This window comes from Vicia villosa, linkage group LG1, assembly GCF_029867415.1.
Source record: "Vicia villosa cultivar HV-30 ecotype Madison, WI linkage group LG1, Vvil1.0, whole genome shotgun sequence".
NCBI classification, from domain to species: Eukaryota; Viridiplantae; Streptophyta; class Magnoliopsida; order Fabales; family Fabaceae; genus Vicia; species Vicia villosa.
The window spans coordinates 174,714,870-174,733,531 of NC_081180.1; the positions used below are offsets into that span (position 1 = coordinate 174,714,870).

The 18,662-nt window shown below is 35.9% G+C and overlaps 1 protein-coding gene across 1 annotated transcript; it reads right to left on the reverse strand.

Moving 5' to 3' along the window:
• Positions 1 to 3,917: 3,917 nt before the first annotated feature.
• LOC131659811 (uncharacterized mitochondrial protein AtMg00810-like) lies at positions 3,918 to 4,658 on the reverse strand. Its single transcript, XM_058928944.1, has one exon. It carries the CDS (start codon positions 4,656 to 4,658, stop codon positions 3,918 to 3,920), a length of 741 nt encoding a protein of 246 aa, XP_058784927.1.
• Positions 4,659 to 18,662: the final 14,004 nt, after the last annotated feature.

The window sequence follows — 18,662 nt, forward strand, 5'->3', positions numbered from 1 at the left end:
TGACACAAGATGTACCAAAAGATACAACAAAGAAAACAAACAAACATAAAACGAAAAAGAAAAATCTACAAGGTTAACAACCGTCTTCTAAGAAGAACACTCCAATGAAAAATTAAAATAGAGCTCAAGGCATCTAGATCATCAAGACTGAAACAAAGACTACCAAGAGAATAAGTAAAAAAAGCACCACACTCTTAACTTAGTCATAACTTTAATTCGATATTGATCAATTCAAATAATAGATTTTTGAAGTCAATCTATAAAAGTGCAAGAGTTTACAGTGATTTAATCTGAAGCCATTTTCATGCTATAAAAAATATTTCTTAATGTTATACAAGCTTTCTGTAGTTTATTATCTACATTTCGCTCTTTAACGATTAAAACTTTGTTCAATCATTCTAGTTCTTCAACTACATCTTCCATCACGTTTAATTTTATTTGTAAAGTAAATAATATTTTACAAAATGAACTAGAGGTGAAAGAAGAGATAGTTAAATATCTAAAAATATTAAAACAAGATCTAATCGTTAAAAAATTGGATAATGAATTGTATAAAGCTTATACAACATTGATTAGTGTAACTTGTTTTTCTAATATAACTTAATATCTCATATTATAATTTTCTAAATCAGATTAAAATGTTATATGTTTAGTGAACAATTGGTGAAATAAGCATTCCACATAAATTATAATAAACTCAAGTAAACATATCACCAAAGTTGGAAACAAGGACCATGGTGAAATATTGTGTGCTATTTCTTTCACTATGGTTGGATTATCGAATCTTGGTGAAATATATTGAAATCTAGAAGTTATAATAAACTCAAGTAAACATATCACCAAAGTTAGAAACAAGGACCATGGTAAAATATTGTGTGCTAATTCTTTCACTACGGTTGTTTAATAGAATCATGGTGAAATATATTGAAATCTACAAGTTATAATAAACTCAACTAAACATATCACCAAAGTTGGAAACAAGGATCATGGTGAAATATTGTGTGCTAAGTCTTTCACTACGGTTGAATTATAGAATCCTGGTGAAATATATTGAAATCTACAAAAAATATAGGCGTTGGATATCAAACCCATAACCTCAACCTTTTGTTACGGTTGTTTTAAACAGCTATAGTGTTATGTTACACGCTATTGTCTTTATCACGGTTAGTAGCCCGTGGTTGTAAAGAAGGCACATACAACCACACTACGGACCACCGTCCATAGTAGAATCTTTCTCCCAACTGTGATAATATATGTATTCCGTAATAGTGTTTAAATCTTAAATAGATGGAAGAACATCCTCACAGCCAACTAACCCATTATATTCACACCAATGTTAAAAATCCAGAAAAACTCCCAACTCATCAGATGCAATTGCAAAGTGGTGATTATCAAGTGGTTCTTAACACTGATCTCGAAGTGATTAAATGGAAGACAAAAGCCTATGAGAGAAGTTAAGTACTCGTGAAATGATTTCTAAAAATATTTACATATGATTGTAACCATAACATAATTCTATTGAATCTGTGTTCTCTTCAAATGATGCTTTTTTAAAATGAAGTTTGTATATTAGTATATTTTCCATGTATCATACTGTTACAAGATACCCACTCATACTATTTCCAAATACGTTTTTTTATCTATTATAAGTAGAACCGACCCTATTGGTTGTTTTATTTCTAATATGCATGACATAGTCAGTCCTGACTCATACCTCTTTCTCCTTCACCTGTCCCAATATCCTACCCTCTACATATTTTATTAATTTGAGAAATTTTTCTCATACAATTTTCAACAAGTGAAGAGATTAAATAAATGCTTTCTCCGAGTCAGGCCCAATATAGTTTCCAATGTATCCATTATAATTTTCCATACTTTAGTTAGTTTATTCTTTTTGTCATCCTTAGATTTTAACTTTCATCTTACTCTAATATTTTTTAGAACGTGATACCAACACAGTTGATCAGTAGATTTGGAAAACATTTTGTTAAGAAGATTCATCAAAGTATTGTTCTGACTAGTCACAATTATCTTAGGAGAATTTCGTGAAGATTTCAAAAAAAAAATCACGACATCCTTATAAATCCAAAATGACACCTACTTCATTCTCACGCGTCATATAAGAAAATACAACTGAGTATGCCATCTTCGTAGAAGTGGAGAAAATAAACTCAAGCAACAATAGATGGTATTTATTGGTTTTATACGTGGGGATCATCACCAAAAAAGTAAGGAAAGTAAGAAATAATTTAATGGATTTCAGAAAATATATCTTTGCATATTTTTGAATCACCAATAAATTTGTAGATATACACATATTTATTTTCAACCAAGCATTTCACCAAATGCTGTATTTATGATCTTGGACATTTGATAGACTTTTTGAATTTGTGTCACGCATTATAAAAGAGCATTGCTATTTGTACAGCAAGAACCAAACAATTTACATATACACCGTCTAATATACAACATTTGCATGTGGTTCTTTGAATCAAACAAAAAGAAAATATAATTATTAATCATTTTAAAAAATTAAAACTGTATACATATACGGTGTAAGTGTATTGTTTAGTGTAAAAATAATATTCCTCAGACTATTTACAATGGTTTCCAAATTCAACACCCTACTTTTTCACTTTTTATACTCCACATCATCTTCTCTCTTCCACCTAATAATTCAACACACATTCAACTTTTACTCACTACAATAGTTTTGTTTAATAAAATTCAACACCCTACTTTACCACCATTCACAACACACTAAAAATTCAAATAGTCACAACAACCAATAGGATTTTGCAAAATATTGTATGTGGCCCCCACTCTCATTCATTCAACATGTTGAATTCTTTCAACACAAAGTAATCCACATCATATTAAACAAGCTATTAAACATACCATTGCATGAATTCAACAATTGAAAAAAAATTTCAACACCCCCATTGTACATAGTCTTATAAAAATGCTTGATATTAGTTTCACTCCAACCATTCCTTTTCTTCAACGTCATCACAATTTTACTTGAAATGATCATATTATAATGTCATCTCACGAACAACTTTAACCTCTAATGACTCTAGATGTTCTCCATATTTATGACCTTCAGAAATCTCCGTCATTTTATGATTGTGCTACCCATTCACAACGATGACGCTCCACATACCATTGCTAAAAAAATCTCTAAGTTGAAACTTAGACTCACATTTCATGGATGTTGCATCTTTATGAGTTACCTTCTTTAGATATTGTTTATGCATACTCCATCTTTCACTTGAAGAAATACATTTCTATTTTTCGCACCTGAGTTTGATCTTGAAATGAAAATAATAAATTCCATCTTCTTTGTTTCACCTTTAACCCATATCAACAATCTTCCCGTGAAATAAATTTTGTTTCGGTAGTTAATAGAGCATGAGAAGCTCTGCTTTCTCATTTCACAAAGAAGATGAATATTCAAGATTTCTGTTACAATTCAGTTACACTGCATAAACTGAAAATGATTGAGCTTGTCCACTTATATACTATCCTATTCTATAGTATGAATAATAAGCAATAGAAGATTACAAGAAAAAGCCCATTGACCTAGATAGGCCGACCCAATACAATGTGTAAACACTAATACTCCCCCTCAAGATCAAGGAGGTGGTAATGGCATGACTTTGAGATTGCTTCGAAGATCTTTAAAAGCAGCACTAGGCAATGGCTTAGTCATGATATCATCTAGCTATGCAAAGGCTGGAACATGTTGTTTTTTTGAGTTTGTTTGCACCTACCCTTTCCCTAACAAAATGTATATCAAGCTCAATGTGTTTTGTACGAGCATGAAGAACATGATTGTGTCTTAACATCATAACACTTAAGTTGTCACACAGTAGAGTGGGAGAGAAGCACTTGACCTTTAATTCAGCTAGCATAGACTACAACCAGAGTAACTCAGTTGTGGTGTGTGCCAAAGCTATGTATTCTGCTTCTGCACTCGACCTATCCACAAGGGATTGTTTCTTGGAGCTCCACGAAATAAGGTTGGGACCAAAAAAGATACAAGTGCCAGATGTTGACCTCCTGTCATCAGGATCATTAGCCCAATCAGAGTCACTGTAAGCTCTGATAGAGAGATCTTGATTCAAGTTTGCAGGAGACAATTTGAGGCCAAAAGAAGCAGTACCAATGAGATACCTGAGAATGCGTTTCACCATACTCCAATGACTGTCCAAAGGGTTAGCAATAAACTGGCAGGCCTTATTTATACAATAGGCTATATTAGGCCTAGTAAGAGTGATGTATTGTAAGGCACCTACAAAATATCTGTATAAGAGAGGATCCTCCATGATATCAGTACCAAACCTGCTGAGCTTGCAATGAATGAATATAGGTGCAGTCACACCATTAGCTTCTTCCATGTTAACTCTACTAAGTAGATCTCTGATGTACTTTGTTTGAGTGAGAATAATTGAGCCATTGGTTTGATATATGACCTCAAGGTTCAAAAAGTATTCTGGCCTCCCAAGTTGACTAAGAGCAAATTCATGATGCAGTTTTGAAATTACCTTGTGAATAAGGGTAGATGAAGAACCTGTGACAAGTATATCATCCACATAGACTAATGCATATAGAGTGATTCCTTGATGACTGTAGATGAACAAGGAGTGATCACACATGCTGGCCATAAATCCAAACTGAAAAAGAGTTTTATGAAACTTCTCATACCAGGCTCGTGGGGCATTTTTCAGACCATAGAGTGCCCTATTTAGCTTACACACCAGAGTTTTATTTTCATTCACAAACCCTGGTGGTTGGTGTTAGAACAAGATTTGTTCTGATCAATATTCTTGTTTTGATGATAACAATGTATATGAATTTTGTATAAGACAATGTGGTACTCTAATCCTATGCATTTTCCATTTTAGGAAATATATAAGGAGTATGCACAATTCAGCGCTAAGAAGCACTGACTCAGAAGATTCTGGATTGCAACATCAGAACATGCTCTCGCAAGACATCAGAAGATGGTCAAGCAGAATCAGAATATGGTCTATGAAGCATCAGAAGAACTTGAGATCAGAAGCAGAAGCACTGAAGTTCTGATGGAATCATGCTAAAGCACTTCAAAGTCAGAAGACAAGAAGATGCTCTGCACCAAGCTGTAACTCTGATTCTGATTATTCAAACGTTGTATTTACAAAATCTGAGATCAGAAGTTAGTACTAGATGACAGGCTACGAAGTCTAATCTCTAACTGACAAAAGGAACGTTAGAAGCTACAAAAGGCAAAGTCAGTAAAAGCAGAGAAAAGCATGGCTCGAGGTAGTTGACAAAACAGTGAAAACATTAAATGGAAAGCTGTCCAGTCACACAACGCATTAAATGCATTTCAATGGTCATCTTTTCAAACGCCTATATATATAGTGAAGTTCTGATCAGAAGTAACATATAATTCTTGCAAGAATACCAAAACGCTACTGAAATTAATAGTTACGAACTTCATCTTCAACCTCACATTCTTTGTAATATTTAGTGAGTGTTAAGCTTAGAACTTAAGAGAAATATCACAGTTGTGATTATAGCTTTCTAAGAAGCAAATTCATACTCATGTAAACATTTAATTTACATTGATTTGTAAAAGGTTCCTAGAGTGATCAGTGAGATCAGTAGACTCTAGAAGACTTAAAAGTTTCTAAGTGTTGATATCCTAGAGTGATCAAGGTGTGATCAGTATACTCTAGAAGACTTAGAGTATTTCTAAGTGGATAACTATTGTAATCAAGGTTGATTAGTGGATTAAATCTTCAGTTGAGGTAAATCACTCTAAGGGGGTGGACTGGAGTAGTTTCGTTAACAATGAACCATGATAAAAATATTGTGTTCATTGTTTTTATCTTAAGAGTTTTTAAAGTTACACTTATTCAAACCCCCCCTTTCTAAGTGTTTTTCTATCCTTCAATTGGCATCAGAGCACCGGTTCTAGGTGCAAGCACTTAACCGTGTTAGAAAAAGATTCAGGGTGAGAAAAACACAAAGTCAATATGGTTGATATTGTTACATCCACTTCTACATCTACTTCAAATGATCAACACAACAATGGAAATGGAAATGGATATTCTAGACCACCAATATTTGATGGTGAAAACTTTGAATACTGGAAAGACAGATTGGAAAGTTACTTTCTTGGTCTAGATGGTGATTTATGGGACTTGCTTGTGGATGGTTACAAACATCCAGCAAATGCTAGTGGAGCAAAGATGTCAAGACAAGAAATGAGTGATGATCAAAAGAAACAATTTAAAAATCATCATAAGTCAAGGACTATTTCTGCTGAATGCTATTTCTCATTCTGAATATGAGAAGATATCCAACAGGGAAACTGCCCATGACATCTTTGAATCATTAAAGATGACTCACGAAGGAAATGCCCAAGTCAAAGAGACAAAAGCTCTTGCATTAATCCAGAAGTATGAAGCCTTCAAGATGGAGGATGATGAAAACATTGAAACAATGTTCTCAAGATTTCAAACTCTAACTGCTGGATTAAGAGTGCTTAACAAGGGATATACAAAGGCTGATCACGTCAAAAAGATCATCAGAAGCTTGCCCAGAAGATGGGGCCCAATGGTGACTGCATTCAAGATTGCAAAGAATCTGAATGAAGTATCTTTGGAAGAGCTGATCAGTGCTTTGAGAACATTACAAGAATGAGTGTCCAAAGCTTCAAAGGGAGAAACCCAAGAAGAAGTTCCAGAAGAAGAAAGGTCTTATGGCAACTTGGGATGATTCAGATTCATCAGAATCAGAATTAGACTCTAAAGACGAGCAAGCCAACATAGCGCTGATGGCTACTGTGGATGATGGATCAGAATCTACATCAGAATCAGACTCTGACTCTGAAGAGGTATTTTCTGAACTGTCTAGAGATGAGCTAGCTTCCAGTTTAGCTGAAATTCTTGAAATCAAGGCTAAGCTTAATATCAAATACAAAAAGCTGAGAAAGCTCTTTGTATCTAAAACTAAGAAGCTTGAATTAGAAAATTCTGAACTCAAAGAAAAAGTTTTAAAACTATCCAAAGATGCTGAGTCATCTTCTGGTTCAGAAAAGTCTATTCCAAGCTTGAACAATATTCTTAAAGAATATGACTTGAGTTTCAAGAAGTTCTTATCTAGAGGTATTGGAAGAAGTCAACTTGCCTCTATGATATATGCTGTTAGTGGAAACAAGAGAGTTGGCATAGGTTATGAGGGTGAAACCCCATACAAACTTGAACCCATAGATGATATGAAAATCACATACAAGCCATTGTATGATCAGTTCAAGTATGGCCACTCCCATGATATTAGGCTCACTTCACATGCTAAAAGCTTTCACATTACACACACAAAGAAGCATGTGACACAAAATAGAAAGTATCATGTTGCTCAACCTAAGGAATATCATGCTGTACCTCCTGTTAATTATCATGCTAAACCCGTTTAATCAGAACTTGAGGAAAACTAACAAGAAAGGACCCAAGAAAATTTGGGTACCTAAGGAGAAGATAATTTCTGTTGCAGATATCCTTGGTAGCAAAGAAGACAAAGCAAAACATGTCATGGTACCTGGACTCTGGGTGCTCGCGGCACATGACGGGAAAAAGGTCTATGTTCCAAGACCTGGTGCTTAAGTCCGCTGGTGAAGTCAATTTTGGAGGAGATCAGAAGGGCAAGATTATTGGCTCAGGAACCATAAGTATTGGTAACTCTCCTTCCATAACTAATGTACTTCTTGTAGATGGATTAGCTCATAACTTATTGTCCATAAGTCAATTAAGTGACAATGGTTATGACATAATCTTCAATCAAAAGTCTTGCAAAGCTGTAAGTCAGAAGGATGGCTCAATCCTATTTACAGGCAAGAGAAAGAACAACATTTACAAGATTGATCTTCAAGATCTTAAGAATCAGAAGGTAACTTGTCTTATGTCTGTTAGTGAAAAGCAATGGGTCTGGCACAGAAGATTAGGCCATGCTAGTTTGAGAAAGATTTCTCAGATTAACAAACTAAATCTGGTCAGAGGACTCCCTAATCTGAAATATAAATCAGATGCTCTTTGCGAAGCATGTCAGAAAGGGAAGTTTTCCAAACCTGCATTCAAGTCTAAGAATGTTGTTTCCTCCTCTAGGCCGCTAGAACTTCTGCACATTGATCTGTTTGGCCCAGTCAAAACAGTTTCTGTCAGAGGGAAGAAATATGGGTTAGTCATCATAGATGGTTATAACAGATGGACATGGGTAACGTTCTTGAAACACAAGGATGAGTCTCATACAATATTCTTTGACTTCTGCACTCAGATCCAATCTGAGAAAGAGTGTAAAATCATAAAGGCCAGAAGTGATCATGGTGGCAAATTTATGAACAGATTCTTTGAGATTTATTTCAAAGAAAATGGTATTTCCCATGATTTCTCTTGCCCTAGAACTCCACAACAAAATGGAGTTGTAGAGCAAAAGAATAGGACTCTACAAGAAATGGCCAGAACCATGATCAACGAGACCAATATGGCTAAACATTTCTGGGCAGAAGCAATAAATACTGCATGTTATGTTTAGAATAGAATCTCCATAAGACCTATTCTTAATAAGACTCCTTATGAATTATGGAAGAACAGAAAACCCAACATTTCTTATTTTCACCCTTTTGGATGTATATGTTATATTCTGAACACTAAAGATCATCTGAGTAAGTTTGATTCTAAGGCACAGAAGTGTTTCCTTCTTGTATATTCTGAACGCTCAAAAGGCTACAGAGTATACAATACTGAAACATTGATTGTTGAAGAATCAATCAATATCAGATTTGATGATAAGCTTGGTCTTGAAAAGCCAAAGCAGTTTGAGAATTTGCAGATATTGAAGTCTCTAACTCAAAAGCTGAAGAACCCAGAAGCAAAGTGTCAGAAGATCAAGTTGCTGCTTCATTAGAAAATCTCAGAATTTCTGAAGAGCGAACCATCCGAAGATCTTCTAGACTCACCTCTGCTCACTTAGAAGATGTTATCCTTGGGAAGAAAGAAGATCTTATCAGAACCAGATCATTCCTTAAGAACAATGCAGAATGTCAATTTGGTCTAGTATCTCTTATCGAGCCAACTTCTGTTAATCAAGCTCTGGAGGATGCTGACTGGATAATTTCCATGCAAAAAGAACTCAATCAGTTTACAAGGAATGACGTATGGGATCTTGTTCCTAGACCAAAAGGATTCAACATCATTGGAACCAAGTGGGTCTTCAGAAACAAGCTAAGCGAAAAAGGAGAAGTTGTAAGAAACAAAGCCAGACTGGTTGCTCAGGGCTATAGTCAGCAAGAAGGCATAGACTATACGGAAACCTTTGCACCAGTGGCTAGGTTAGAATCTATTCGCTTATTAATTTCTTTTGCCACTTAACATAACGTCACTCTATATCAGATGGATGTTAAGAGTGTCTTCTTAAATGGTTATATAGATGAGGAAGTATATGTCCACCAACCTCCTGGTTTTGAAGACTCTAAGTCTCCAGAACATGTTTTCAAATTAAAGAAATCATTATATGGCCTGAAGCAAGCTCCTAGAGCTTGGTATGAAAGATTAAGTTCTTTCCTTCTAGATAATGGTTTCACTAGAGGACAAGTGGATACTACTCTCTTTTGTAAAACCTTTAAAAAGGATATTTCAATTTGCCAAATTTATGTTGATGATATTATCTTTGGAACCTCTAATGCTACACTTGGAAAGGAGTTTGCTAAGTCTATGCAGGCTGAGTTTGAAATGAGCATGATGGGAGAACTCAAGTACTTTCTTGGGATTCAAATCAATCAAACTTCTGATGGAACCTATGTTCATCAAACCAAATACGTGAAAGAACTTCTGAAGAAGTTTAATCTTTCAGAAAGCAAAGAAGCAAAAACTCCTATGCATCCAACGTGTGTCCTAGGTAAGGATGAGGTAAGTAAGAAGGTAGATCAGAAGCTCTACAGAGGTATGATTGGATCTCTTCTATATCTTACTGCTTCTAGACCTGATATTTTATTCAGTGTTTGTCTGTGTGCAAGATTCCAATTAGATCCTAGAGAATCTCACTTAACAGCTGTTAAGAGAATTCTGAGGTATCTGAAAGGTACTACTAATGTTGGTTTAGTCTACAGAAGATCTGAAGAATATAACTTAGTAGGATTCCGTGATGCTAATTATGCTGGAGATATAGTTGAAAGGAAAAGTACTTCTGGAAGTTGTCAATTTCTTGGAAGTCACCTGATCTCCTGGTACAGCAAGAAGCAAACTACCATTGCCCTCTCTACAACAGAAGCAGAATATGTTGCTGCTGCTGGATGTAGTCCACAGATGCTCTGGATGAAGAGTCAGCTAGAAGATTATCAGATATATGAGAGTAACATTCCTATCTTCTGTGATAATACTTCTGCTATATGTTTATCTAAGAATCCATTCTTACATTCCAAAGCTAAACATATTGAGATCAAACATCATTTCTTTAGGGACTATGTTCAGAAGGGTGTTCTATCTTTAAACTTTGTTGATACAGACCATCCATGGGCTGATATCTTTACAAAACCCCTTGCTGAAGATAGGTTTAAGTTCATTCTGAAGAATCTCAGTATGGATTTATGCCCAGAATGAGAAGATGAGAAGTTCTGATATATGGACTAGATTTGAAATGATCATTTATTTTCTTTTATAAGAAGTTCTGATTTTTAGTCAGTTAGATATTTTGATTCTGTTATTACTAACGTTTCATATGTATAAGTTGATTCAGAATCTCTTTTAAAGCAAAACAGCTGTCACCAGCTTTTCCAGAAGATGAACACGTGTTCACTCTAAAGGGACAAGCATGCGTGCAGTTGATGAGACGCCGCCCTAGGTAACTGTGCAAATCATTTCAAATATCACGTTTTGCCCTAACGTCACTCAACATTAAATGCATTTGATTTTCTGTAATCCTGTTCATTCAGAAACATATTGCATTTCATTTCAAATTCGTGCCTATATAAACTCATCTCCATAACATTTCATCTTTTTACATTCTCTCTCTTTGTTCGTTGTCTATCATTGTTCATCTCTCTCGTTTTGCATAAACTCTAGTTCTAAACCTGAATCTCAGTGTGAATCCATGGCTTCATCTTCGAATGTTTAACGCAAGGTATCATCGCAACATCATGTTCAACAAAGGGAACCTGCATATCTTCCTTTGAAGTCTTGTTCGATTCCTTATAATGAACTGGAGGTTCTCTGCGAAACAATGGTGGATTTTGAAAATCTTATGGCACATGATTTCAAAACCAAAACTGCTATGCTGATACAAGAATGGTCAAACTACTTTGAAAGGTTGATTCGACCAGTTTATCCTATATTGGTTAAGGATTTCTGGACACATGCAACGGTTACGTCAACTGCCATCATCTCCTTCGTGCTAGGGCATGAAGTTGTTGTGACTGAGAAACTGATAAGGAAACTGTATGGTCTTGATGGTTTGGATGAAATCTCTGGTGCTCTTCATGGAAGAACTGTTTGGGAGAAAGTTGATCGAGAGTTGTTTACTTCTGGTATCGCCTCTACTTTCACTACTGCCTTAAAGCCTTCCTACAGAGTATGGGCTGAGATCATTATGGGATCTCTCTATCATAGAAAATCATCAAGCGCTACTACCTATGTCAATCAGGATCAAAAGTATATATTATTCTGCATTGGAAAAGTCATGAGAGTTAATCTATCACGCATTCTTTTTTAACATCTGAAGACTACTATTGAAGAATCAAGAGATGAAGAACGTCGGAAGAATCCCAAACTTAAGAAGAATACTATTCCTGTTGGAAGGATGATTTTAGATATTCTGATTCAGAGTGGCTTGATAGATGTTCTGAGAACAGTTGGCCCATCTAAAAACTTGACTGCTATCCAAGGGGTTATTCTGAATTCTCAGACTCTAAAAAGGATGCAACTGATTGAAGAAGTGACCACTCCTTCAACAATGTTTCCAGATATTCTGACTAGAAGAACTCCTGTTGTGGGTTTTTCTCACATGTTCAAAGAGGAGCAAGACAAATCTGTCAAACGCTATCTGAAGTCATGTGTTATAGCACAAACTTCTGTTGATCCTGCTTGGATTCGAGGAAGAACTCTTCCATCTCTGGATGAGTTAAGAAAGAAGGAACAGAAGAAGAAAGAAAAGAAACTGAAGAGAAAGGCCACAGAAGAAGGCCCTGATTCTAAGCAAGCAAAGAAGCAGAAGAAACCCAAAGAGAATCTCAAACCTAAAAGAACTGATGAACAACTTGAGAAGCTCATTAATAAAATTTACCGTTCTTCTGACCGTCCCCCTCAGAAAAAGCCTCCTCCTTCTGTCACTCCATCTTCTTCCATAACCACAAACAGAAACCAACCACTTCCTTCTACACCTGTTCTAAACTCTCAACCACAAAATGCTATCTCTCTCCATCTTCCTTCTAAAAATATTCTCTCAACCACCTCCACCAAAGATTCTTCATCTTCTACCACCCCTGCTTTGTCCTCAAGAAAATCAAAACCCTATAGTCTTCTTTATCCTGACTATTGTTTCACTTTCAATCCTCCTGAACCCTCTATTAATGCTTTCTATGACTTGTTGATGTGTAAGGTCAGAACTGGATTGGAGACTCTGAAAGCTGCTCATGAGTCCAAGATGGATCATGGTGTTCTTCGCAAGTTGTGGAAAGTCTTTAAGAAGGATATTCAGACTGATTTTCTGAACATCCAGAAGAGATGCTTGGCTGAAAGTACTGGATCTTCTGGCTACTTTTTGGATTTAGATGATGGTAAGTACTATCATCCCATCAGGAGCTGGAAGTCTCTTGAGGAGAATAAATTCGTTGATGAGCTTGAAGAAGTTCATCCTTTGGCTATGGTTGTGTGGAAGCCTAGCTATCATGTTCTGACTGGAGATTTTAAGTTCTTATTCAACTGGTTAAGGGAGAATCCCTCTGCTAAGGCACCAGCTATGGTATATCCAGAAGTTGAATACCCATCAGAACCTGCTGCTCCTACACCTCCAAAGAATTTAGCTGAAATTCTTCTGGCTTTAGAGAATTCAGATTTTGAATTCCCTTCTCCTGTGTTTGCTGAAGATGCTTCTGAAGTAGAAGCTGATGCTGAGAAACAAGCTATAGAGAATCATCCTGCTATGCAATCTCCTCTTAAGGAAAATCAAGCTGATGTTCTCATGGTCGATGCTGCTGTTGAGAATTCTACTGTTCTGGGCAATAGCTTTGATGCTTCTTCTGCTGGACCTTCTGTTCTGATGAACACCATGAAGGCTCTTCAACAGAATCAAGCTGATCTTGCTTCTCGTCTGGACAAGCATGAGGAAACTCACGATGAGTTCAGATCTTTTATGAAGACGCAGATAGAAAGCACTGCTGAGATTCAAAACCTTCTGGCCAAGATAGTTTCTAAACTAGGCTAGTCGTAGTGTGTCTTGGTCTTAGATGTTTTCTTGTTTCTTGCATCTGTTTCTTGCATCTGCTTCTATTCATCTTGTATCTTCTGATATATTTTGTTAATCAATGAAATATTATCTTCTTCACTTTATGCTGTTTTATCATCTGAATCCTTTTAATGCTTTTTGATGTTATGACAAAAAGGGGGAGAAACATGATAATTGATTTGATTTATATTGTCAGTTGCTGGGATTAAGTCTCAACATTCCTAACATTATTTGCAAGTTCTATGTTTGTAAGATTTTTTGCAGGATTGAAGATATTCTGAAAAAGCTCAACATGAGAAGCAAATAAATGAGGAAAGGCAATTCTATAAAGAAGCATGCTCTTGGAAAATTGAAGCAAGCTTAGTGCTGTGAAGCTTCAAGATCAGAAGCAACAAGAAGAAGAATGTTCTGATATTCATTCGTAGAATGCTCTGATGTTCTCGGTTGAGAATATACTCTGATACACTTTCTTCATATTATATGCTCTGATAAATGCTATTCTTTAAGAATACTCTGATACATGATAGTTATCAAGAATGCTCCGATACATTCACGTTATGCTCTGATACATTCATGTTCTGATATTTTTGTCTAGTATGTTCTGAAACATTTTAGGATGTAAAGATGCTCTGATGATGCTCTGATACATTCAAGAATGTTCTGATTCAATCAAGCATGCTATTACAACTAAGAAGAAATTCAAAGCTCTGAAGCTGTCATATGGAAGCAAGAAGCAGAAGCTCTGAATATTCTGAAGTTCTAGGCAAAGTGAAAGTCTCTGCTGAAATGAAAAATACTCAGGGAAGTCTTTTATTTATAAATTCTTCTAGTATTTATTTCAGGGGGAGATTGTTAATCTCAGGGGGAGACATATTGACACACTCTGATTATATGCTTATGCTATATCTGTGAAATTGTCTTTTGTCATCTGATATTCTGATTGCAAATTCATATCAATTATATATGTTTTTGTCATCATCAAAAAGGGGGAGATTGTTAGAACAAGATTTGTTCTGATCAATATTCTTGTTTTGATGATAACAATGTATATGAATTTTGTATAAGACAATGTGGTACTCTAATCCTATGCATTTTCCATTTTAGGAAATATATAAGGAGTATGCACAATTCAGCGCTAAGAAGCACTGACTCAGAAGATTCTGGATTGCAACATCAGAACATGCTCTCGCAAGACATTAGAAGATGGTCAAGCAGAATCAGAACATGGTCTATGAAGCATCAGAAGAAATTGAGATTAGAAGCATAAGCATTGAAGTTCTTATGGTATCACGCTAAAGCACTTCAAAGTCAGAAGACAAGAAGATGCTCTGCACCAAGCTGTAACTCTGATTCTGATTATTCAAATGTTGTATTCACAAAATCTGAGATCAGAAGTTAGTACTAGATGACAGGCTACGGAGTCTAGTCTCTTACTGACAAAAGGAACGTTAGAAGCTACAAAAGGCAAAGTCAGTAAAAGCAGAGAAAAGCATGGCTCGAGGTAGTTGACAAATTAGTGAAAACATTAAATGCAAAGTTGTCCAGTCACGCAACGCATTAAATGCATTTCAACGGTCATCTTCTCAAACGCCTATATATATATAGTGAAGTTCTGATCAGAAGTAACATACAACTCTTGCAAGAATACCAAAACGCTGTTGAAATCAATACTTACGAACTTCATCTTCAACCTCACATTCTTTGTAATATTTAGTGAGTGTTAAACTTAGAATTTAAGAGAAATATCATAGTTGTGATTATAGCTTTCTAAGAAGCAAATTCATACTCTTGTAAACATTTATTTTACATTGATTTGTAAAAGGTTCCTAGAGTGATCAGCGAGATCAGTAGACTCTAGAAGACTTAGAAGTTTCTAAGTGTTGATTTCCTAGAGTGATCAAGGTGTGATCAGTTTACTCTAGAAGACTTAGAGTGTTTCTAAGTGGTTAACCATTATAATCAAGGTTGATTAGTGGATTAAATCCTCAGTTGAGGTAAATCACTCTAAGGGGGTGGACTGGAGTAGTTTCGTTAACAACGAACCAGGATAAAAATATTGTGTTCATTGTTTTTATCTTAAGAGTTTTTAAAGTTACACTTATTCAAACCCCCTTTCTATGTGTTTTTCTATGCTTCAGTTGGGCCATATATACTTCTTCCTCAAGAGACACATTCAAAAAAGCATTATTTATGTCAATTTGTGCTATGTCCCACTTATATGTTAAAGCAAGAGTAAAAAGAACCTTGATGGTTGCAGGTTTGATGACAATTGAAAAAGTTTCATGATAATCAAAGCCATATTGCTGATTGAAGCCTTGGCAACCAATCTGGATTTGTACTTGTTAAGAGAGCTATCAGAATTCCCTTTGATCCTAAACACCCATTTCCAGCCTATGGCTTTTCTATGAGCAGGAAGAGAAGTTAGAGTCCAAGTTTGTTTAGCCATTAGAGCATTGTACTCTTTCTGTATAGCTTCAAGCCACTTGGGATGAGCTAATGCTTGCTTGACTGTGGTAGGCTCAGTATGAGCCAAAAAAACTTTAGGTTTTAAAACTACTTATTTTGCCTCTGGCAACCATAGGGTGATTGTTGGTAACAAGTGTTGTCTATGGTACATTATCAGGAATAGAGGGAGACAAGGATAACTCAGAAGGTACAAGTGTAATATTATCACTAGGATGGTCTAAAACATGATCAGACTCAACATATATAGGGATGTTTCTTTGACTGTTTTCATATAATACCTGTTGAGTATTGTCAGGAGTGACAACCTGAGTGACATTGACCTGATCTGAACTAGTATCAGCCTGATGAAAAGAAGCAATAGGGTGCACAAGACTAGACTGATCAATCTGTGTAGTGTTAGGGAGCAGGTTATTTGTAAAGTTACCTATATGAAGTAGCAGCCTAGGTGCATACACATGATTAATAGAAAAAGTATCATTTCTTTGAAGAGTACTACCTATGATAGAGTGAAAGGAAAACTTTGCTTCATCAAACACAACATCTTTTGAAATATATATATTTTCCTTCACTACTGATACACTTATGACCCTTATGCTGAGGAGAGATACCTATATATATATACACTCAGAACTTTTGAGTTTAAGTTTGTTTTTATTAAAGGGCCTGAGATGAGGAAAAAAACACATCCAAAGGTTCTAAGACACTTATAATCTGGTATATTATTGAAAAGAGCATGTAGGGAGAAGTAAAATCTGGAAAATTAGATGTTGGTACCCTATTTAGGAGGTATACAGCATGAGTGAAACTATGATCATCCTAATATTCCATAGGCATTTTAGCATGAGCAAGGAGAGTTAAACCCATTTCTACTATACTTCTATGTTTTCTTTCCACAGTGCCATTTTGGTGTGAACTGTGTGGACATGTTAACCTATGGACAATACCAAGTTCACTTAGGTACTTTGTGAATGGTCTAAATTCACCTCCAAAGCCAGACTTGACAACTTTGACTGGAGTGTTAAACTGAGTTTTCACATAAGCTAGGAATTGCTTAAAAATGTCTAAGGCTTCAGACTTTTGTTTCAAGAAATACAACCAGGTATATTTTGTGTAGGTATCAACTATGGCTATATAGTAGGAATACCCTTGACTGGAGGGATTGGGTGAAGGACCCCATAAGTCAACATGAATCAGTTCAAATGCATTATAATAAACAATTTTAGACAGTGGAGCATGTAACCTATGAGATTTTCCAACACTACAAGAACTACAAAACTCAATACAATCTTTATTAGGTAAAGAAATGTTACAAAGTTTCAATATACAATTGAGAGCTACAAAATTGATATGACCTAGTCTATTATGCCAAAGAGAAAGCTTATTGAAACATGTGCTTAGAGAGTTCGAGACCTGATCTTTTGATGAAATGCTAACAATGTTGGCTGCAGGGGAATTCACTAGCTGAGAAGAGAAACAATATAGGCCACTAGTATCCAGGAATCCTTCTAAAAGAACCTCCTTAGATACCTGAGATTTGACAAAACAATTGTTAGAAGGAAATTCAAAAAAGACATTGTTATCTTTAGAAAATTTGGACACATGCATGAGATTCCTAGTGATGCTAGGTACATGGAGTAAATGTTTCAAGGCTAAAGTTGTGTGAGATGTCCTGGGGGATTGAATTTCAGCTAAGTCCACATAACTAATTATAAGACCTTGACCTACCAACTAAGACATGATTAGAACCATTGTACTTATGTGAATTTTTTAGATAACAACTATAAGGAGTTAAATAGTGAGATGCACCTGAATCAACAAACCATGCTTGAGATTCTAAGTTGAAGGGAACTTTAAAATCTTCTTGATGAGCTAAAAAGGCTGAGGCTTGTATGGTGTTAGATTCCCGATCCTTCTTCTCACCTTTGGAATGCTCATTGGATGAATTAGATTGTTGATTCTTTGATGTTGCTGGCTCAAAATTCTCATCATAGCTGTGCCAGCAATCCATAACAGTATGACCATACTTGCCACAAAGCTGACAAGTTGGCTTGTTTCCTGTTGAATAGTTTGGTCTGACTCTGCCACAACCTCTTCCCCTGAAATTTCCTCTGCCTCTATGATGCCGAGGACCACCTCTGGTGGCTTTGTGACTGAAATTCTCTTTAGTGTGTGCAATGTTTGCAGTGGCATTATCTATTGAGAGCTCTTGACGATATTTGTAAAGCTGCGCTTCTTGCACGTAAAGCAAGGCTTCAATCTCATATAGTGTGGGTGGCTCAAGTTTCCCATGCACCATCATAATGAAAAAGTTATATTCTTCCGGAAGCCCTTGCAAGATAGCATCAATTTGATCACGCTCAGAAATAGGTTCTCCTACAGCAAGAAGAGCACAGGAGATAGCACGAATGTGAAGCACAAACTCAGATATATAACAACTTGCCTTTTTCGTGACCTTTAGCTTAGCACGAAGTTGATGAACCCTAGCTTTCATGACTGTAGTGAAGTAATTGTGAATCTGGTCCCAAATTTGATATGAGTGCTTGCAAGATAGCATACGAGGAAGAACTGACTCAGAAATTGTTGATAACACCCATATGAATAGGGCTTGATCTTGTACAATCCAAGATTCGTACTCCTCCGATTGAACGTTAGCACGCCCATCTTCTTCATTCTTGAACATCGGAGGAATTTGTGGATTAACCTCAAAATGATGAAGC

Bases quoted from the DNA above. Each gene is read 5' to 3' on its own strand.
- LOC131659811 (XM_058928944.1), bottom strand. From the start codon at position 4,658: ATGTGTGATCACTCCTTGTTCATCTACAGTCATCAAGGAATCACTCTA.